General features: G+C 39.4%; 1 protein-coding gene and 4 pseudogenes across 1 annotated transcript; all 5 read right to left on the bottom strand.

Moving 5' to 3' along the window:
- Nucleotides 1–114: 114 nt before the first annotated feature.
- On the bottom strand, nt 115–1,844 carry LOC148728447 (uncharacterized; annotated as a pseudogene).
- Nucleotides 1,845–3,470: 1,626 nt separating this feature from the next.
- Nucleotides 3,471–5,518, bottom strand: LOC148728446 (uncharacterized; annotated as a pseudogene).
- Nucleotides 5,519–6,597: 1,079 nt separating this feature from the next.
- LOC148728445 (melanocortin receptor 5-like) lies at nt 6,598–11,444 on the bottom strand (annotated as a pseudogene).
- Nucleotides 11,445–11,838: 394 nt separating this feature from the next.
- Nucleotides 11,839–12,822, bottom strand: LOC148728444 (adenosine receptor A3-like; annotated as a pseudogene).
- A 2,514-nt stretch (nt 12,823–15,336) lies between these two features.
- Nucleotides 15,337–16,776, bottom strand: LOC148728443 (adenosine receptor A3-like). Its single transcript, XM_088724746.1, has one exon. The coding sequence runs from the start codon at nt 16,486–16,488 to the stop codon at nt 15,556–15,558; it is 933 nt and encodes a 310-aa protein (XP_088580872.1). The 5' UTR covers nt 16,489–16,776; the 3' UTR covers nt 15,337–15,555.
- Nucleotides 16,777–23,742: the final 6,966 nt, after the last annotated feature.

Raw genomic sequence — 23,742 nt, 5'->3', positions numbered from 1 at the left:
AAAGCTGACAGAAAATGAAGGCACTCATTAAAAAAACTGAAATACTTCACTTTTGTTGAATCAATGGCAGAGAAAAAGACAAATTAAGATTGTTATAGTATAAATTTGGAACTGTGACAGGAACTTAGGGCATCGATCTAACAAAACAGAAATATTTTAGTTTTGTTAAATTATGCGGGAAACTACTTTACAGGAGGTAAGTATGCTAATTTTTCAGGTTTTTATGTTCACTTTGCCCAATTTTGCTACCAACGCCACAAGTGTATTATCAGGTTTTAGAACGAATATATTCTACTCTCGGAATGGAAATACTGTTCATCAACCGTCCCTTGTTTTACCTTTGGAAGGAGGACAACAACAACTTCGAGTGGCAGAAAATGGGGAAGTGGGAGACCAAGTGCTCAGTTAATATTTTAACCCCATGGACCCCTGGAGTGTCAACAAAAGAAAACCTACAGCCCAAGGGGATGTACACAGTGGCTGAAGAGAAGGGAGTTGGCCCTCTCTCAGGGCCACTGGGAACATTCTTGGGTAGAGAGGAGGGAGTTGGGCCTCCTCTGACGGGAGGGAGTGGGCCTCCCCTAACCTAGCTCCAGGAGGTACAAAGGAGGAAGTTGGCCTCCGAAATTCGAGTCTATGGGGGCAAGAGTGTGACGAGAGGAGCACTTCACCCCCACAGAATTCAAAGCATTCCCCGTTGACGAGGAAATAATAGTTGGCATCTTATTTAAAAGGATATAACGCCCTTCATCTTGGGAGGATGAGAAAAACTACACGGTGTCCTAATATATTTACGAGTTGGGTGCGACGAGAAAGTACATTTGTCAGAGCTACCGGTGACACGTCAGGGTTCAAACCTCGCAAAATAAAAGCATGTATATCAATTTGTAGAACAGACTGACAAGCTTGTAATGTGCTAACGAGCTTTTGGGGACCTGTGCCAGAATAGAGGGTGGAGTTTTGATATACCCCTCAAAACAGTCAGATGACCAACGACCCAGAACCTTAATGAGCCATAGGGGTAAGTTTGCTGAGACAGCTGTCGTAGCTGCACCTATCCGGAAGCTGAGCACAGCAAATTCGCTGGAGTCTTCACCCCCTTGCTGATTAGGTGCCTGGTTTCCCTTGTTAGCTTCTCCCGGGATAAGAACCCACCAGATACGTAAGTGAAAAGGGGTCCAGAGTCTGAAGACATGGGCCTGGAATTCAGGTATGCCACCATTGTGGAGATGGGCACAAGGGAGAATTTGTCTTTCCGATGACAATGGTTTGTCCCTGTCTAAAAGGGTCTATTTTGGACACTTTTAATCGCTCTAGCATATACTGGGGTGAATTCCTTGGCAGAAAAGTTGTGTCTCTGTTCGTGACAAGGTGCTTTGGGACAAAAGTTGAATTGCAAGTGAGTTCAGCTATGCGCGGGAAGCCAAAAAAGCAAGTGTCATTGCTTCCCAGAGCATTAATGAATCGCTATTGTCAGTACGCTGCACATTAAGGAGATGGTAAAACAAGTTCAACAGTTGTAAAGTTATTGGTCTGCGTACTTTGGACTGGTGCCCCTGTAAACGCTTAATGTCTCGAAGAATAAGTTGGAGACGAAGGAAATTAGATAAGTGAAGCTCATAGCCATGGCTGGAATGGTAATTTTTGACTGTCGACAAATAGTTCTTGATAGTGCTGTATTGCACAGAACGAGCCACTGCTACTGAAAAATTGATTGAAATATCTTCGCTAATAGGAAGTTGTGAACTGACGTACATTTGTAAACAGGAAGTGAAAAATTGCCGAATACCAGAGCCATACGTCTTTTTGGTGCTCTAGGCAAGGGACATCCCCAGATAATGCTCAGCTTTCTTTGCTAAAGCTTGTACAGATAGGCTGGGATGGGGTCGTTTGTTGCATTGGCTTGGGGTGCGAGCTGGTGGAAGCGTTCCATCTGGAATCGAGAAAGAGAGTCTGCAATGTTGTTACTGCTCCCAGGGACATGCACTGCTCGAAAATAAAAATTATGCCGCAGGGTGCAAAATGTAAGGTCCCTTACCGAGTCCATTACCCGGGAAACTTTGGATCTACGGGAATTGATAACCTCGACTACACCCTGATTGTCACAGTAGAAGTGAATGCGCTTGGATATCCAATGGGCCCCCACACAAATGGCATGCAACATTAATAGCATATAGTCCTTGCCAAAGAAGCTGATGCCTCACTGGCCTAGTTGTTGACATGGCAGCCACCTTCCCTGAAACCATCTTTTTTGGAAAATTCCCCCATAGCCCAGAGAGCCAGAGGCATCAGTAAATAAAGAAAGGGCGTCGGAAGTTTCCCATAGAGGAGATAAAAATAGTCCTATTCCATTCCACTGGTCAACAAACATCTCCCACATTTCAATATCTTTGTAAAAGCCAGTGGTAAGCTTTATAGGATGGTGGGATTTTTAAACCCCTCTGGTAAGGTGAATTATTCGTTGTAAGAAGAGTCGCCCTGGGGGAATTACCTGGCAAGCAAAATTAAGAGTGCCTATCAGTGATTGAAGTTCTTGCAGTGTTGTAGACCGCTGATATAGGAAAGTGAAGAGAGTAGATCTGATCCTCTCCACCTTATCCTCGGGTAGCCTTGCCTCCATTTTCCCGGAATCTAGTATGATACCCATGAACTGAATAATTTGAGAAGGCCCCTCGGTTTTGGCAGCGGAGATAGGGATATTCAAATTTTTAAAGGTCAAGATCATACTTAACAAGCTAGCCTGACAAAGGGAATCGAATGGATGGGTAGGACAGGGTGGCTCCACTATAAGGAAATCATCCAAAATGTGGCAAACAAAGGAGATGGAACATTGGTTAAGTAAAATCCACCCAATGGCATCTGAGAGCTGATTAAACATGTATGGAGCAGAGCGAAGCCCGAATGGGAGCACTTTGTCAAAATAATAACTCCCATCCCAAAACATCCCCAATAGTTCCCAGTCATCCTGATGGACTGGAAAGAGCCGAAAAGTAGATTCGATGTCTGTTTTGCCCATGTAATAGCCTGGGCCCAATTTCTGAATTGCTGCAATGGCATTGTCAATGGATATATATTGCAGGGAGAAATCATCCTTTTCAATAAAATAATTGATGCTAGAGGTCCCAGACTTTGGGAAGGATAAATGGAAGATTGTTCGGAATTTGTCAGAATGTTTTTTGGGAACAAGAACAATCTGTGAAACCTGAAAATTTTTAAAGCGGGGTGTGGGAAAATGGCCCATGGTACGCCCTTTTGAAACCTCATCAACCAAATTCCTTGTAACCACCTCGGGATTTAAACAAGCAGTAGGTAAGTTATTAAACAAACGTGGGCATCTAGGACTGGAATAGCCAATCCTAGCCCCCTCCCTCAGCTCTGAACATAGCTTGTTGACAAACTCCCTTTCAGGATGATTGGATAAGGCTCGGTACAAGTTAGCTACGTTGACAGGAGTGACCGCACCACCAAAGCTACTTTTCTCGGTGACGGGTGCTCTGGTGATAGGGGATTGAGCTTCCAACCCTTGGGGAGGGCTCCTTATCTGTTCCATAGAAATTGGGGCACCGGATCCCGGGATGTTCCTTTCCGCACCCAGGCCGGTTGCATATATGGGCGTAGATGCAAGCGGTTCTGGCACAGGGAACCCCCCTGTTGAAGTTGTGACAGGTACGGTTTTCGGTCCCCCTAAAGGTATTTGATGATGAGGGTCCTGACAGAGAAACACTTATGTCATCCTTTAAAAGCGAAGGGGCAACCGTGAAGGTTTTCAGCCATAATTGGCTGTCAATGATGGACCATTTTAATGATTTGTTAGCAGCAGCTTTCTACCGGAACTTGATGTCATACACACACCAACCTATGGTATATAGCGGCGTATCGAATTAGAGACATATATTCTAATAGCTCTGAAGCACGATGCGGGAACTTGCTGATAAGAACTCCCATGTAGGAAGTAAAGGCAGTTGTCCATTCTGTTAGGTCAGTTCTGGATGTAGCTTTCGCTTTGTTTGTTTTAATAACTGAATTTTCTAAAGTAAGGGTAAGTGGTTCATCCTGGGACGGGCTTAAGACGTAATAGTTCTTGGGAAGCAATTTTTGAAGTTCCATAAACTCACCAGTTAGGATTTCCTTGACCAGTTTGGCCGGCAGCTCGTGCACAGAATTCACTGCTGGGTCTGTAGCAGAATAATGTTGTAGACTTGCATTTAGCCCCAGTGAAGGTCTTTGCAGTTCATCGTTTCCAGACAAATCGCTTGCTTGCGTCGGTGGAGCAGTAGCTGGTGGAGACAAGCCATTGAAGGCGCTAACTGCGGCTTGAGCGGCGGCTGATGCGGCCTTTTCGATCGCCTCGTTTAGTGACCCTTGAACAATCGATTGTACTTGGGTGAGCTGGGTGGCTGATAAAAGCCCGTCTTGTGGCGACTCCCTGTCCAGTAGCTCCTGAAATTGGCGCTGAAGCTGCTGAAATTGCAGTTCAAGGGCAGTTTGATCATTTTGATTTTCCACGTGCTCGCCAACATCTTGAACAGGCGGCGGAGTGCCAGGAAGGTTCTCTTTGTTAGTCTGTGCCTCTTCAATTCGATTAATCAGGGCAGCACGTCCTCCGGTTGTTGTGAGGTTTCACCTGCTACACAGGGATCGCAGATCCTTTACGTATAGCCTGCTAAGTTCGAGATCGGCAGGTATGGGGCCGGGATCGGCCGGCGTGGAAGCGTTCCTTGCTCGACGAGCCGGAGGCATATTTCCGAGACCTCGGTGGTTTTCGGTAAAAAGACCGCGAAGAATACACGTTCAACTAGCTCTGCAGCTGCACCTGCGTAGAACCTGGCGAAGCTTACTGCTTTCTGATGATGGACGAGAAAGGGCAGACAGAAAAAGCAAATGTTTTGGGAAAATCGACGCTGTTGCTTATTTCGTGTAAGAACAAAAGACCGTGGTTGAGTTGCAAACAGGTATCGAGATGCCAAAATTCGCTCTGATTGGATGGTTTCAGGATTCTCACGTAGGATCCCTCGAGGACAAAGGCTGGAATTCAGCAGAGCTCATTGCTCAAAATAGAAATAAGGGCTGTTGGTTAATTGAAATTTATTTCATATGTTCAATAAATTGTGATTTTGCGGACTCACTTCAAATTAACCAATCACATTATAGGGAAAGTACATTGACTCCAAATCAACTCAATCATACCTTAAGACAAAAGGAAGTAGATATGACAAAGTTGTAAGGTGGTATTTCCTGTTTGTTTCTTGTTATAGGATCGGTCGGTTTTGTGTGAGTGATTTGATACATTAGTCACTCTGTAACATGGACTCACATGTTGCTCTAAATGATCAATTTAACTGATGCAAAAAGTAAAAATTATGGGGCTCTGGAAAATTTCGTTAATAAAGAAATACGTTCATATGTTTAGCGTAGGTGGCTTTCTGCATAATGAATACCAAGCCTGATTTCCATGCGTGTCGTCTTTCGCAACTCTAGCGCACCTACTTGGTCCAATCTTTGTTATGCAGACTAGCATGCCTCATAATGTCTAGAATCCTGCAAAATTATAAACGACTACAACCATGTATAATTTAGAATTTATCTCACTGTCAGACGTTCGAATGGCGAGGGTATTTGGGTTGGATATAACTTGAAATGTATTTCTCATCTGACAGATGTTCGTACAAGGAAAACTGCCCAGAGATTGGTTGCGTTTAGCGCAAATGTGGTTGCTTACTTCCTTCTCTAGCAAAATAGTGTTTTTCTCAGGACAAAACGATGGGAATAACAGACGTTTTTAACCGAAGGCTTTTCCACATCGACCACAGTATTCGTAAGATTGTGGAGAAGAACGTTTATTTGAATCAGCTAAATTGGTCAACCTACATAACAGTTATAGTAAATTGTTTTCATTTACCGGTATCTCTTAAGCCGAAAGTTTTCAGTACATCAACAAAAACCCAATTACAAATAAAAGCAATTGAAAAGAAGACCTTACACTATTTAAGACTTCACAACGACTCCATTTCATTATGTTGGTGATAGCGAAGTTCTAAAAAAAATACCCTATCTACTTTTAACAAAAATATATAAATGCCCACCGCCAGGATATTAACAAAGAGAAAAGTTTTCTTAAGCACAGCCTTTTTCAGTTATTTGATAGGTCTAAATTTATCCAGCTGTTTGACAGCGACGGAACGGCTGCCGTTCATTGAAAACTCAACATCAATATTTATTTTTTTTATTTTGAACGTGTTTCACCGTATACTCATCGAACTATCGGCCGTTCTACTTCCAAACTTCTCCTCTCTCCATCGCCCCTGAATGTGTAGATAGACAGAAAAGTGCTTGCTCATTGCCTCCTTTACTGCTTGTCTCAGTTAAAAAACGGGATCAACGAAGAGTTCAACTACACCAAAGTCTCTGCCTAATCATTGAAAAGAAATTAAGGAAGTAGTCTCCCCTTAGACAGAATTTCTGCAATTAAGCCGAACGGTAGATATCACACAAGTCTCAATGAGCGTCTGTAGATCAGACTTGACTTGTGAAGCAAGTGGTAGATTTTGTGCTCGCTGCACTCGAAAGGATTGGAAATAAAATGAAATGGACTGGAAATGGAAGAAAATGATTGTCTATTATATAATTGTTTCGCACGAATATGGGGGAAGTTTTTTGTTAAATTGAAATGTGTTGGGCCTATAAACAACCATTTTCAAGCACTTTTAAAACAGCTGCAATCATTTGTCGATCTTTTTCACAACTGAAAGGAAGAAAGAAAATACCAACTATTTTACAATAAATTTGAAATAGTTTGAAAAATCAAGCGACATAAGCATAATACAGGAACATACACACTGTACCATAAGAATGATTTCAACCGAACAGAATCAGAAATTAGCTCGCATAAAAAACCAGGTTACCTTTCCTTAGAAAAAATTCGCCTGTGTCAACCTTCCTATATTTTCTGGTATAGCTAAATTTGATCCGGCAATAAGGGTAAAAAACAAATTTACACTTTTTTGTCTTACCAAGAGACTGATATCTTGTACTTTCTGATGAGCAAAATTGTTGACTTCACAAAATATCAAGTAAGTTTTCGTTACCTAAGTAAGGTCTCATTAAGACATGACGCTATCTAGTGAGGCAACGATTGCCACATCGGCTCACTGATAAATGAGCGTTACTCTTTCCTGAGCAATAAAAAGTTCTGGCTGAATAATCTTCTTACCTACGAGAACTTGATATTTCTTTAGGACCAAACCTTGAACTTAATTAAGGGATAACTGATATAGATTTCTTAAAATATATTAATGAAACGCTCTTTTCTGCAAAATCATCCACGAGTTTCCATGGCAAGATCATTTGGGCCGGGTTCGACTTTAATTTGAAATAACGTCCGTCTAACTATTCTATGTTAAAGAGAACAATAATTATTCATCAAACACAGATGTTAGAAGAAAACTAATAACTGTTAACTTATTCAAACTTATTTGCTATCCAACCGTTCCTACGAATAAAAAATCATTTTTTCTTGGATGTTAAGAGTCAGCAACGTTTTAAATTGAAGGTGCTCCCATACCGACTTTGAAAGGAGTTTATTTTGAATTAGCGATAAGAGTTAATTTGCATGACATTTTTAAACCATGGAGAAAACAATAAAAAAAACACAAGCCTGTCATACAAATGTATGTCACTCTAACTGCGATGAATACTTGTAAATGGTAAAAAGGTTAGGAAACTACTGCAGAAATCAAAAGGATATGGAATTCAGGAAAAAACATGAATTTAAAAAATTATTCAAGAAAACCATTTCATGTTCTAGAAACTTTCAGATTAAAACCAACGACCCATTTTTTAGAGTAAAGAACCGAAAGGGGAAAGAATAAATCGGAAATTAGGAAAGTGAGGGTGCGAGAAGTCATTTATACTTCAAGAGTATGGGCAACATAATGCTTGCCTGACTGTTTCTTTCACTGCTTGTCTCACTTCGCTAATTTTCCAATAGTAGAGAAAAGGGTTGAGGGAAGAGTTTAAGAAAACTAAAATCACAGCAGCAACAAAAACTATAAATTCGGAAGAGGAAAGTCTCTCTTTTGGTAGAACTGCTGCGGCGATGAAATACGGTAAATGGCAAACGACTAATGCCAACTGCACCCACAGGGCGCTGTACATTGCCCTTCTGTATCGTACCATGTTTAGTGGAACTGGTTGGCTTGGCTGCTGTAGAACATGCACTTGCACTTGATTTTGGCTATAATGGAGGCGTTGAAAAATTTTAAAGTAAGAGAACGTTGCTGTTAGCAAACATACTGGTATGACGATATAGTCATACCAGATAACTATACGAATATCTATAAAGTACGATGTTCCAGGGAGGCTTGAAACAGTAAAAAATATAATTACAAGCAGAAATGTTCGTTTCACAGTTACAACTTGCCTGTATCTCAGCCCCAACAACAGGGCGAGAAGTCTGTCCACGCTGATTGTCGTCATTATAAACAGAGAGTTTAAAGACAGAGTGAAGCCTGTTCTAAAAAATGTGGCTGACGTGTAGCGACAAAGATTCCTGTCCAGTCTTCGTGAACCACAGACAGAAAAAAATCAACGTGTAGAGGCCCAACAATGAGTCCCCTGCAGAGATCAGTTGCTGCAAGACAACGATACAAGAGTTTGGATGGCGGATGAAGGGAAGATTCCTTGTGAAGGGCAATTAGAATCAGAGCATTTCCAAGGAACACAATAATAGACAGAAAGATGGTGAATGCTGAGAGAAACATCAAATGTCGGTTAATCAGCTCATCTGTCCGTCTTATTATGCAAAGCAGTTCTTGGAGATTTTCAGTTTGTTTTCCCTCATCTCCAAATAGGTTTGCTTGTAACATTATTTCCACCAAAATGTCTTCATTGAATTCATCTCTCGTGATCGTTCTTAGGTATCAAGCAAGATAACTCCAAGTTTTTTGTCTAAATTTACACATCAAAGCTTTTGATATGTAAAGTTCAACAGATGCAAACAAATTGACACGTGAATGGGGATCCAAATTTATCAGTTCAGTCGTGAATAAAACTCGTTCAGTTTTAACTGATAAATTTCCTCCTCAGTTTCCTTCTCACCACGTGGAAGTTGTTCAGAATATTTATTTAAAGAGAGACTTACCATTTAGAGAAAATTGCATCGCTTCAGTTTCCTTTATAGAGAGAATACTGTTACCAGAGTCACTTGATCTAAATGACTAATCATGTTGAAGGATTTGAAAGACAAATTTGTTCATAACTCGATCATTGAACCAATCAATGTTTGGAACCAAACTAGCAGAGATGACTGACAGGCGGCTCGTTTTCACAGAGCGAGTCGTGGAAGTTATTGACTTTTGAGAATAAAATATGGTATCGTCTTCAAAAATATTTACTAAACTTGTGCTGCAAATTTCTGGACTAAAATCATTTACTCAATATGCAGCAAGTCCAGATTGTTTTGATTATAGCCTCGTTTAACAGCAAAATTACTGGAATGCCATTCAATAATGTCCTGCCTGTTCCAACGCCGTGCGAAGTTTCAAACGCTGCATATCTTAAAAGAGAAACTCTCTTTTGGAAATCTGAATCTTTCCTTTATAATCTAGCATATTAAAAGGTAGGTCACTTAATCACCTATGTAAGTGTTCTGTATTCCACACGGTAGTTCTAAATGATGCGTATCGTCAAGTAGCCAAGGTGCCTCCGCGCCGACCAAATTATCTATAATCGTCTGATTATTCATCTGTGTTTCGGCGAAACACGTTAATCTTGGGAAAACCTGAATAAACGTCATTCCATTGGTAACAACGGATACGATAAACAATTTAATTTTAAAAATAGGCATTCACTTTATGAACAGATCCACTTTTGTACGTATTCAAAAAAACCTGAGACTCTTTTATCAACCGGAGAGGTAGCAAAACGGAGAGAATGAAGACAAAACTTGAATTTCTTTCAAATTTCACACTCATGCTGATGAAGAATTTTAAAGTGAATCATTACTGCGGCTATGAAAACGGTTTGCAAATCAGATGAAGTCATAACTCATGAAAAAGTGACTCGGATAGTCACATATGCTATGCTAACAGACGACAACTTTAATCCCGAAGAGGCATAATTTATTTGAACTAAGCTATTTAACTTGATCAAAACAATGGTTAAATGCCTAATTCTTTTCAAATTAATTTTAGTTTCCACCAGTTCGTAAAAATTATCAGTGCTAGGAAAATATCTATCACACTGTAATTCTTTTGAAGCGTGATATCTTTCAGCGATGTTAATAAAGCCCCATCCACACGTATCCGGATATTTTTGAATCCGCAACTTTTTCTTTCCGGATACGGCTATCGTCCACACGTATCCGGCGAATTCGCAAGCAAATCCGGATATTTTTTAATCCGCTCTCCAGAGTGGAAATTTTTTAATCCGATAACATTTTGGATACGTGTGGACGGTCGAATACGGATATTTTCTGATACGATAACCTCACAAAATTGGCGCCAGTGTTTACCGCGCAAAGTTAAATTTGGCCGCCGATCAAAGGCAACTAGCGATTTACGAAGCGATCTAAAATATTGCCGTATTTACTCTGGCACGACTCCCAGTCAATGTTCTCAATAGATTTTACGGCTTTGTACTATATTGTCACGTTCGATAACAACTCTACCTCGTCGTCGCTCGATATGAATGATTCTGGCTTGTTCTCCTCATTCTTCTTAGCTTTCTTGCCTGATTTCGACATGCTTTTAACTGTTTGAACTGGTGCACGTAAACTGAAACATCGAATTCCCGCAGCTGCTAAGTGCCGCAGTGCATGCTCCATAACCAATATATATAGAGTCATCCTGGGTACTAGAGTGAATCGGAGTGAATCCGGACACGTGTAGACAGGCGAATTCGATTTGAATACGCTGTGATCACACTGAACGTGTGGACGCGGATATTTTCGTATCCGTAAAGAAAAAGTTGCGGATTCAAAAATATCCGGATACGTGTGGACGGGGCCTAAATCTAGATTTAATCGGTCGTTTGGCAGCAACAGAACACAATGGCATCTCTTGAAATAACACACCCCGTTCCTTTCTATAGCAGCAGCTCAATGTATAAATACTCTAAGGAGATTTCTCTGTGTATTCATATTTCTGCGAACATCGACCTATCGACCATTTTTACGTCCAAAGCTCTTCTTGTGTTATTGCCAACCCTAAAGGTCCTCAGGATTTTGCAAAACGCATTACTAATCTTGATCAAACGAATCTGATTGTTTATCAACTAACAGCTTCACTCTTTTGAATTACCTACTTTAACCACGGATAGCATTGTCAAAACTTGTTCTAAGACTACAGACAGCTCTGTGGACAGGAAAGCGCTTGTCTTACTGTCTCTTTTACTGCTTTTCTCACTTCTCTAATCTTCCAGTAGTAAAGAAACGGGTTCAACGAAGAGTTCAACGAAGAGTTTTAATAATTTTAACATTCAACAACAAACATATGAAACATATGTATGAACTGCGGTTATGAGACGTATATGTGAACGATCCTTCGCAGTAAAGCACTATTTGAGCAATAGTGAAAATCAGACCTGAAAAAAATTTCAGGCCTGCACGGGATTCGAACCACTGACCTCTGTGCAGGCCTGAAATTTTTTTCAGGTCTGATTTTCACTATTGCTCAAATAGTGCTTTACTGCGAAGGATCGTTCACATATACGTAATTTTAACATTATTAGGTTTCGGCGTCGTGGGCACCAAGATGGCGGCTCCATACTAAGCTCTACAGATTCATTTCAGACATTATGGGGAACAACTTATAAGCGGAAAACCCTACAGGCCTGAAACTTAGGCAAATCTTTTTATTCATCAATTACTCTCGGCATCAGGCATTCAATAGTTTTGATTTTAGATTTTATTCTGCGTGACACTTATCATTAAAACCAGCGATAAGCCCCTGAGGGCAAAACAAAACTCTTGAGTTCTCATGTTACCGAAGATCTGTCAATGTCAGGCTTCCTTTGTTTTCTTCATTCTTTCCTTTTCTTAGCGATTTTGACATATCATGCATGTTCTCAATGACATCAAGTTATCTTTTGATATCATTGAAGAAGAATAGCTGTGGCTATGCCGTACGGTAGATAGCAAACGACTGATGCCAACTGCACACACACCGCACTGTACGCTGCCTCTCTGTAACGTGCCGTGTTGAGGTTGCCGACCAGTTCCCCTCTGCACTTATGCCTGATTTTGGTTATGATGGAGGCGGTGGAAATTTTTTATTTACGAGACTATCGTTGGTTCCAGACAGACCACTACAACAAGATTGTTAATCATGTTAGCTAAACGATGATTCACAAAGTAAGATGTCGCAAAGAGGATCGAAGCAATCCAAAATTTGATAAGAAACAAATATGGCCGGTTCAAAGTCACAACTTGTCTATATCTCAGCCCCAACAAAAGGTAGAGAAGTCTGTCCGCACTTATTGCTGTCATTTTTAAGAGAAAGACAGGATCTTGAAAGACACCTGAATTAAAATGTTATTTTGCCAAGAGAGACAAAGATTCCAATATTCGTTAACCAAGGACAATCGCTACATAACGGTGGAAGGCTCTCAAATCAGACCAACACAGTAATCAGTTGCAGCCAGACAAGGATACAGAAATTTGGAGGGCGAATATAGGGAAGATTCCCTATAAAGGACGAATAAGAGAAGTGAATTGCCAAGGAATGCAGTAATGTACAGAAAAATGTTGATGGCTGAGAGAAATATTATTGACTTGAGTATTCCATCTGCCCATCCTGCCACGCATCGCAGGTTGTCCAAGTGTTTCGATTTGTTTCACAGCAACATAGGGAAGCTTGTACCTCCGAGGATGGCTTTTGGTATTTTTAAAGTCTTCATGCCAAGACTTTTTGTGATAATAACTCATCAGCAAGTCACAATCTAGTCACACAAGTCAAACTTGACAATAAAGTAGAAAACGATTTGTATCGGTAGTAGAACATCATTTCCAACGATTAACCGTAAATCCTGGAATGCGAATGGTGCTATCCTTTAATGTGCGCCCGCTTCGACTAGCGCCTACCGATATTGACTCGCAAGAGAATTTGGCAATGTTGTGCTCGCTATAGATTGTTGAAGGAGAGAGTTTTTCGAGACAGCTGCATGTACATACGATATAGCAATTATAGAACAGCGGTGTTTTAGTCGATACAATGAATGTTTCGCACGAAAGCGGGGTTTTGGTTTACTCGAAATGTTTTGGGCCTGGAAACGATGCATTTTGAGACAACTTACGATACTTCTCCAATCATCTGACAATTATATTCATGATACAGTACAGAAAGGGAAATGAGAAAAAAAGAATGTTCTACAATCAATTTGACGCTGTAACATAATATGATGAAATTAAAACTAATTGTTTAAACAAATTGAGCGACTTTCGTAATGAACGGGAAGATACACACTGCACCATCAAGTAAATATTTATTATTTTGTCGGTGATTAGTTAATAGAAAGAAAGAAAGAAGAAAGATAGCCTTAAGCACTCTAGACAACAAACGTGTCTAGTTACAATGATAAGGTTGAGATCGGACGTCAGCATTATCAGGCGCCTCTGGCAGTCGCTTCAGTCCATGTAACGATCTCACCTTCCCGCCCATCCCATCCTAGGGGAGGATATCCACCACACAGTAATCTCGTGCGCGGGAAATTAACGTCTCCTACCCCTAACCCTACAGGAGGCGGGTCCTACGGTTTATTCGTCCTTATCCGAGAAGACTAGAATATCTATCCATTTCTTGATATTATAGAAAGGTAGTAAATTCTCCTCAGTTATTTTAAGACCATGAGTATTGGTCCGGCCGGTGCACAAACCCTCGACCTCCCGCACAGCAATCCGGCGTTCTAACCAATTGAGCTAACCGGAAGGCGGTTAATACATACTTTCGTTGTTTCCGTTCGAATTTCAAAGTAGCTTGGGGGTGATAGTTTCTTCGAACAAACAGAACTATAGAAAAGAAGTAAATAAATCTGTCCTATTTATTAACTACACTAATTAAATTCCCTAATTGCATTATGACAATAAAAAGAAATAAAAGATTTTGAATAATGCAAAACCAAGTTACTGGTTACTTTACAAAAAATAAAAGGGATCAACAATATTTACAACAAATTTCCGAAAGTCATAAATACAAACATCTTTAAAATCTCTAAAATCATCGAGATCTCGCATAGATTCATAAAAGTGGTCCAAAATATTCGCAGCAGAATATCTAAACGATTGAAGCCCATTTGCCGTTTGTTTTTACTCTGGGCAGCCAGTTGTCGGATCCTTGTGTTTGCCCAAGTTTGTTTCGGCGTAAAAATACACGATTTTGGTGAGACATGATCGCTTTTTCGTCGCCATTTTATCGCGAATGGATTTAGGTAATGTTGATACAAGAGGAGCGTACGTTTATATGTGATTGACTGTAAAATACGTAATAATATCTACCGATCTAACCTCTCACCTTGGCTACTGTGAACTGACATCGCGCAATGGTCTCGAAATATCACATAATTAACTGCAAATTGCTGAGAAATAACCCAGTACAATTGAAGAGTGTACATGTGCAGCCTGTTTTCGTACTTGTTAACGTTTTTGATAAAAACAGTTACGACGGGTAAAAATATACGTCCTTAAAGGAGAGAAATCGTTGTCAGCGGAAATGGAAATTGTTTTACCGAGCTATTCCTCTTCAGAGGGAGGTCGAGTTCCAGTCTGTTTCAGAAAAATTCCAAAGGTTTTGAGCTCCCACTCTTTACTATTTTCATCTACAATTACAGTCACAGTTTCTTCAAAACTAAAATTTTCTATAACGACCTCTTAGCTGATTTGACTAAACATAGAAGTTTACTGTAACTGCACAATTCCTTCTAATGCTACGCTCAGTAGCCAGCACATCCCACGGAATCGCCTCTAGGTGCCTTGTTGAAAAGCATTCCAGCTGTGGGGGTATATTAAATTTTCCCATCAAAAATGAATAAAAATCAACCATCTACATTGTGGTAACCAATCTTATCTTTTGCTGAATATACTTCTAACTCGTTTAGAACTTTTTCCATTGCGGCTAATTCTTTCTTTGCTTTAATTATCAACCAGAAAACAAATAATAAATAATAGCAGCCAAAATGAAGGCCGTCAAAGAAAAAGGAAAAACTTAAGCAGAACTTAGTACTGTTGTTTTGCAAGTGGGAAAGTGAGATCTAAAACATAATATCATACCAAAGTTCCTGATATTATACTTTATCTGTTCATTCAAAAATAGGAATGCCAGAAGAGCGAAAATCAACAAAGATATCTCTAAAGCAAAGTTTTTTAATCGATGTTTTTAAATCTCAATTTTACCAGTTATTTCACGTAACAGAGCGCGACCTCTGTAAAAACTACATTTACCAGTACGTGTTAATAACGCTTTTCTCTGTATGATAGTACAACTGTGAAAATATCAGTTTATTAGTTTTGTACCCTGGGGTTAATTAATCAGATTTCCATAACTCGCTTACAGACCACAGTCAACTCTATGGGTAGCAAAGCGTTTGTCTCATTGTCTGCTTTACTGCTTGTCTCACTTCACTAATCTTCCAACAATAAAGGAACGGGTTCAACGAAGAGTTTAAGTAGATCAGGGTCTCTACACATTCATAGACCAGAAATTCAGACGGAGATAGTCTATTTCCACGTAGAACTGCTCTGACTATGCCGTATGGTAGATAGCAACCTACTAAAACCAACTGCAACCACAGCGCACTGTGCACTGCTTTTTTGTATCGCAACATGTTCTGTGGAGCCGGTTGGTTGGGCTGCTGTAGAACTTGAACTTGATTTTTGTTACGATGGAGGCGGTGAAAAATTTTTGTGTATGATAACGTTGCTGTTAGAAGGCAGAGTGGTATACCGATATAGCTATATTGGAAGGCTATACGGGGGTTAAAGAACACCGAAGTCGCAACGGGGATCGAGACTATCCAAAATATGATAAGAAGCAGATATGTTCGCCTTAAAGTCACAACTTGTCTGTATCTCAGCCCCAACAATAAAGCAAGAAGTCTGTCCACACTTATTGCCGTCAATGTTAAGAGAGAGACTGATGTCAAAGTATAACTTGCTACGAAATTAGTAAGTTCTGCAAAGAGGCAAAGACTCCAATCTTCGTGAAGCAAGGAAAGCCAATACATAACGGCAGAAGGCTGTGAAATCAGGCCAGCACAAAGATCGGTCGTTGCCAGACAACGATACAGAAGTTTGGAAGGTGGATGAAGAGAAGATTCCTTACTAAAGGCGACTAGGATCAGAGTATTGCCGAGACATGCAGTAATGGATAGAATAATGTTGGCTGCTGCGAGAAGTATTATGGGGTAGCGTATTTCATCTGCTCTTCCTGTCACGCATTGTAGTTCTTTAAGTGTTCCGGTTTGTTCTCTGCTATCTCCAGATAGGTTGGCTTCTGCCATTATTCCTTCTGTAATGTAGATAATCTGCTTCAATCTGTGGCGAAGTTTGAGTGTCCGAGGATTATTATTGATAAAGAGAATATATGCGCACTGGTAGAGCGGTTTACTACCATGATCGCCGAAAGAATGAGCTTTGTTCCAAAAAGAACCGTAAATTCTGAGAAATTGCTTCCCCTCGAATAGTTATCCCTCTTGAGTGAACACCTTCTGAAATGACTTGTAAACTAATCTGAAAATTACGTGTACGCTCTATGATTATGAAGGAATATTTTTTCCGAAACAGCTGCATATACTCGCTACGACATTTGCATTGACGTGAGAAACGTATCTCTGTTGATGAATTGTTCGCACGAATGCGGGAAGTTTTAGTTTAATTGAAAATTTTGGGGCATTTAAACGATGCATTTTAAATACCCTATTATACTACTGCAGCCATTTGTCGATTTTTCTCCTAAAGGAAAAGACAAAAAAAGACGAATACTTGTGCAATAAATTTGACGCTTGTCTTACATTGAGAGAAAAATAGTTTTTCATCAATATTCTTTCTTCTTAGTGAAAATGTTGCACAACCTATGTAATTAGCATTCAGAGGTGCACGTACATAAACATGAAAGAAGCACATCGCATCCGCACATACCACCTACATAGATCTGTAAACATTACGTGCTTTGGACACAAAAATAAACGTTTACTGAAAATAAGTCACTTGAACAGCTTTTAAAGTCCCGTTTATTCCTTGGAGGAGTTTGGAACGATGCGTTTTGTCAAGCTGTAAAACGCCTTCACACCGACCAAATTATCTTTACAACGTTTTTTCCGGGAGATTTCACCTGATTTAATCCGTCAATATTGACAAGGGAGATATGTGCAATTTTATTACCTAAAATGAATAAAATCGATGACTTAACAATACCTATCAAGGTTTGTTTAGTTTAAAATTATTGCGGCCTCTTTAGAACATTATGACTTCTGATGAAACGACGACTGCCAGATAAAGAATCGATTAATCAGCCTACTTAGTTCTTATTAAGAAAGATTTAGTAATACGTAGACAGGTAAAAACGAGCGATATAATATCCCGACGTTTCGGCGACTTCATGACGCCATTACCAACTGGTTAATCAACAGTGCGTAGTGTACCAATTTAAATGTAACCTGTGCGATACAGGGAGCTATGTTGGTTACACACGCGGGCATTTATATGCCCGCGTGGATAGCCATAAGAGCACGTCATCTTCAGTACGCGAGCACTACGACAACGACCACACAGGTGCTGTCCCTGAGGACTTTCTTAGCTGTTTGAAAGTTCTCAAGAAGTGCATGAACAAATTCGATTGTCTTGTCAACGAGATGCTTTACATCAAACAATTAACACCGAGTTTGAACGTACAAACGGATTCTATCCGTGCTAAAGTATTTGTGTAGCTACCTCCCCTATGTAAATTAGTTGTAACTCTTGAACTCGCATTTGTTAATTTTATTTTCATTTGTACCCTTGATAATGGCGTCATGAAGTCGCCGAAACGTCGGGATATTTATCGCTCGTTTTTACCTGTCTATGTATTACTTAGTTCTGTTAAGTAAATATTTGGGGTGAATAATCTTCTTATTGCAAGAATCTGCAATTTATATTCGAACGTAAATAAAGCTTAGTTAAGGAAGAAATGAAAGTATTTTCAAGGAATATTCTCTAATTCCATGAAAATCAATAATAATCAATAACAATCACTCTCTATTCATTCACAGCTTGATCCTTTAACTTGAAAAACAGATAATCAGTGAAAGAAGCTGAAAAGGAGGCCCTTAAACAAAGCAAGAAAGACTTCAAAAGAACTTCGTCTTGTTGTTTTGTCGATATGGAAAGACATAAAAATACGAATGCTGGAAGAGCGAAAATTAACGGTGACATGACTGGCAGTGATATTTATAAGTTAGGATCGAGAAACTTCATTCTGAATCAGCTATATGAGTTTAGTTACACATTCGTTATAAAGATGACCTCATCATTTCACGATACTAGGCACAAGGAACATCTGAGTCTAAAAGACACTAAAAACGAGTTTCACGAGAAACTTTCACATAAATCATCTGTATGTTGCTGTTTATTGATAAAAAAAACTAACCATCCTTTTTAATCAGAATGTCAGTTAATAGAAACTAGAAAAACTAGATAAACGCTCTGCCAATGTTGGTCTTGAAAACTAGAAACTAGGTATTGACGATCGGGTCGAAGTTACCGCCCAGAGAGAAGTGTTCGTAACACTTAAAGACCATAAAGACAATTTTTTAAACCGACCCACTTGTCGTTTGATCAACCCATCAAAACAGGAAATTGGAAAAATAAGCAAGAAAATTCTCGAAAATATTAACCAGAAACTTGTAAATGCAACAGGCGTTAATCAATGGAAGAACACATCCTCTGTTCTGCAGTGGTTCAAGAACTTACCAAATAAATGCGAATCTGCTTTCATCAGCTTCGATGTTGTAGAATTCTACCCCTCAAAAACGAAAGACCTACTCGGACGTGCCCTCGACTTCGCGTCTAACTACACGAACATCTCCCCAGATGATTGCCAAATCGTCCTACTTGCTAAAGAATCACTACTATTTAGCAATGAGATCCCATGGCAGAAGAAAAATTCCAACGGCCTTTTCGACGTCACCATGGGAAGTTATGATGGAGCGGAGACATGTGAACTAGTCGGCTGCTATCCCCTATCACAGCTTGCGACTATACCAGAAATTAACATCGGACTTTACCGTGACGACGGCCTTACAGTTATAAACCAGACGCCCCATAAAGTGGAGAGAATTAAAAAAACAGATTTGTACGATATTTTCCCAAAATAACCTTAGAATTACCATCGAGGCAAACAAGAAAATCATCAACTTTCTCAATGTAACGCTTGACCCGACTACCGGCAGATTCGGACTCTATTCAAAACCAGCAACTACCCCTCTATACGTACACAGCAAGTCTAACCACCCACCTTGCATACTACGAAACATCCCCGAAGCAGTTAATAAAAGACTTTATGAAATCTCCTCCGACGAAGACATGTTTAACAAAGCCGCACCTCCCTACCAAGACGCGTTACACAAGAGTGGCTACACATACAAGCTGCACTTCACTGAAACGGAACCGCACCGACCGCAATACCAAACCAAAAGGCGAAGAAACATAATTTGGTTTAACCCGCCATTTAACAGAAACGTCAAGACCAACATTGGCAGAGCGTTTATTAACCTTATTGACAAGTGCTTTCCAGTCACCCACAAACTGAGGAAAATTTTTAATAGAAACACCATTAAACTGAGCTACTCATGCACACCCAATATGAAACAGACCATAGACGGGCATAACAAAGCCACAATCAGGAACGCAAAAATATCCGAAGATAGCCGCCCCCAAAGATTGTGCAACTGCAGGAACGAAAACGAATGCCCTTTAGGAGGGGAATGTTTGCAAAGCGAGGTTGTCTACCAAACCACAGTCGCTACCAGGGAGGAAACTGAAACGTAGGTTGGCCTCACAGCGACAGATTTTAAGACTAGATGGCGCAACCACCGAATGTCGTTCAACCACGAGAGACGGCGAAATGACACAGAGCTGAGCAAGTACCTGTGGAAACTCAAGGAGAAGAGGGAAGACTATTCGATTTCATGGAAAATTATTGCTAGGGCTAGAGCATATTCCAATGCCACAGAACGTTGCAATTTATGCCTCACTGAGAAATTTTTTATCTTGTCTTATCCACATGAAGCCTCTTTAAACAAGCGAAGTGAAATAATATCCAATTGTAGACATCGGCGAAAATATTCTCAAGTATTCTTAACGCTATTATCGGCGCGCGCATGGTTTTCAAGATTTGAATTTTTTAAACAATGTCATGTGATCACGTTGCTGAGTTAGAGTTAACCGTCACGATGCCTCAGTGTGTATGGAGTTTGACTGATGAGTGGATCAACTTTTGTTGGTCTACGAAACAGGCTGTATTAAAATCCATATGTGCGTAACTTGAGTAGTCCATTTGCTTCTATAATCGCTCCTTCATTCTCGAGCACTGTCCTGGATCCTACGTTGCCTATTTCGCTTATATATATATAGATAACATATATAGAATAAATAATAATATATATAGAATAAATGTTTGAAAAGAAAATTTGCCCTGAGCGGGATTTGAACCCACGTCCCCCTGTTACTATTCAGGTGTGATGACCACTACACTATCCGGACAACCATGCTGGCAACACGGCAATCAAAGATGTGATTTACGTGATCGGAGACGTGGTCTCCCGGGAAACTTAATTTTCAAGGTGAGGGGTAGGGGAAGCCTATAACCCCATATGAAACCCAACTAAGGATCTATTATTGGGATTTTAATTCCAATGATATATCAATTTGTATAACGTAAAGTAGCTAACAAATATATTGTTACTGGTGTTGTTGTTGTTGTAGTCCTGTTGTTGTTGTTGTTTCTCCCTAGCCCAGCTTGGAAATACACTTACCCAGGAAGATAAATGACCAATACCCATGTTGGTTGAATACTGCGTTCGATTACTATCAGCCTGTAAAATCAGCCCTAAAATACAAGCTTTCTACGTCTATCTTTTCTTAATACTTTATTGCTTAATGTATCTTACAGGAAACAAGTTCGTTAGATACGACTATCTGTGGCCCTGTTTCTATGCACTTGCTAAATGCTATCTAAAGTATAGCACGTAGCAAATAAAGACCATAAAGAAATGTAAAGAGTGAATGAATCAAGCATCAGGCGAAAAACAAGTAATTGTGAATCAAGCAGTACGTTATTATTAAGTGTTGCAGTCATACAGGAAAAAGAACTCATGAACTGTATGTGCCCCTCTGAAACTGAGTGTGTTGGAAACTAGACTAAAGCCTGAAACTAAGCCTGCATTGGAACTGACTTACACACAAGAATTTAAAACTGGACTAGGAGTACACTGCATACAAAACTAAGCTCACATTCTAACTGAGCTATACTCACATTTAAAACTGAACTAGGCATGGACGGCAAACAGAACTGATTAAGCTCATATGATGTTAAAACTGGGTTATGCACATACAAAACTAAGCTCGTTTTATATTTGAGTTGTAAGCTCATTTAAAACTTAACTTGATACACCCCAGAAACAAACTAAACTCATATTGTAGTATATGATTTATGCAAGCAGTTAAAACTGAACTTGATTGGCACAGTAAACAAAACTAAGCCCACGTTGTAGCTAAGTTTTACAGGCATTTAAAACTCAATCAAGGGTATATTAGAAACAACACTAAGTTTACATTATAACAGAGTAATGCCTACCTTTAAAACTGAACAAGGCGTATACCAGAAAGACTTAGATCCCGACGTATCTTAGTAATGTGTGCAATTAACACTGGACTTAGCGCACACTGGAAGTAAAACTAAGCTTGCATTGTTAGAGAGTTATGTGTGTATTTTAAACTGGACTAGGCGCATACTGGATACAAGAACTAGATCACACTGTAACAGAGTTATGCATCCATTAAAAACTGATCTTAAGCACACAATAGAGACAAAAGTAAACTTGTATTGTGACAAAGCTATACGTACCGCTTAAAACTCAACTAAACTAAGCATAAACTAGACAGAATACCAAGCTCACATTGTGAGGTATGAGTCCATCTAAAGCTGTATCACACATAGACTGGAAATAGACTAAAATCACAATGTGAGTTATTTTCGCACAGAACAACGGCTTTTACAGAAATGCAACTAAACTTGTATGGATAGAATCGTACGGGCATTTAAAACTGAACTAAGTTTAAACATGAATCAAAACTAAGATTACATTGTAACAAAGCTTTGCGCGATTTAAAACTCAATTAGTTAATATAAATTAACATTAGGCCTACACTAGAAAAGAGAATAAGTTTCACATTCCAACAGAGTTATAAATGCAGTAAAAGCAGAACAAGGGGAACACTGGAAAAATTTTTTTCCCTTTCAGATTTGAATAAGGATTGATTGCTGATGCATGTTATGCTATCTAAAGTAACACCACAATAAGCGCTCGTAGTCGTTCAAACTACCTATGTAAAGTGCAGCGTTTATGAGATTAAGATGGTATCATGATTTAACTTACATAAACATAACAAAATCCTTTCCACAACACTTTTAATTACTTAATATTTCAGCCATTTGGAAATGAAACTATTTCTTACAAAAATGCGCGTGTACGCTTTTTTATCGGTAAAGCGTGTTATATTTTAAATTGAAAAATACAGAGGGATAGATTGTTCTTAAGCAATACCCAATTATCAGCCTTTATTCAATACCCAAATAGTTCCTTAAAACTTAATCTTTTACCAAAGAAAATGTTTCTCTAGAGCAAAAGAAGTAGAAATGGGTATTTGCTACATAAAGTGGGTACTTGCTACGTTAAATGGGTATTTGCTACGGAATGGTTTTTGTGCAATAAATTCGTTTAATTGTGACATATAATTAAAAAAAACAGGTTTAACATGTTTTCTTTCACAATCGCAGAGCTTTCCTACCGAAAAAACGAATTTCAAGTAAAATATAATGATTTTATAAAGAAAAAAGATAATAGATCCTCTCAAAAAATTTTGACTTGTTAAGTCGAGTTGATACTATATGTGGGAACGCAGTTTTGTTCTAAAATTAAAATGGTGTGGAAAGTAAAATATTACAGATCCCAGAGGGGTTTTACGGCAATAAAAAAGAACTTGAAGACCTTTAAAGTCCGTCAGAAGTTTTTAATTTCGTGATTTTTCGATGCGTGTACCAAAGATTGATTATTTGCTACGTTGGTCGTGTTTAGATTGATATACTGACTAAAGATTTCGTATTGGTCGGTAACTTTGAATAGAAGTATTATAAGTGAAAAATAGACTGATATATTCCACTGCAAAAACGGGAAAATATCGGAAATTTTTATATCAAAAAAAGAAGAGGAGAGAAGGTAGCAGATACTCAGCCATGAATCTGGGGAGAGTGAGAGAGAGAGAGAGAGAGAGAGAGAGAGAGAGAGAGAGAGAGAGAGAGAAATAGAGAGAGAGAGAGAGAGAGAGAGAGAGAGAGAGAGAGAGAGAGAGAGAGAGAGAGAGAGAGAAGAGAGAGAGAGGAGGGTTAAACTTGGTATCCGTAAAACAGCAGATAACGAGTTCATGAGGAAAGCGACTCTTTTAAGCCTAGAAACTATCATTTTGAAAAGCTATATTGGTGTTAAGAAACTCATTCTTAT

Source organism: Stylophora pistillata, chromosome 6 (genome assembly GCF_964205215.1).
Source record: "Stylophora pistillata chromosome 6, jaStyPist1.2, whole genome shotgun sequence".
Lineage (NCBI taxonomy): Eukaryota > Metazoa > Cnidaria > Anthozoa > Scleractinia > Pocilloporidae > Stylophora > Stylophora pistillata.
The sequence above is the reverse complement of the archived record's forward strand: the minus strand, read 5'-3'. Positions and strand labels throughout refer to the sequence as shown.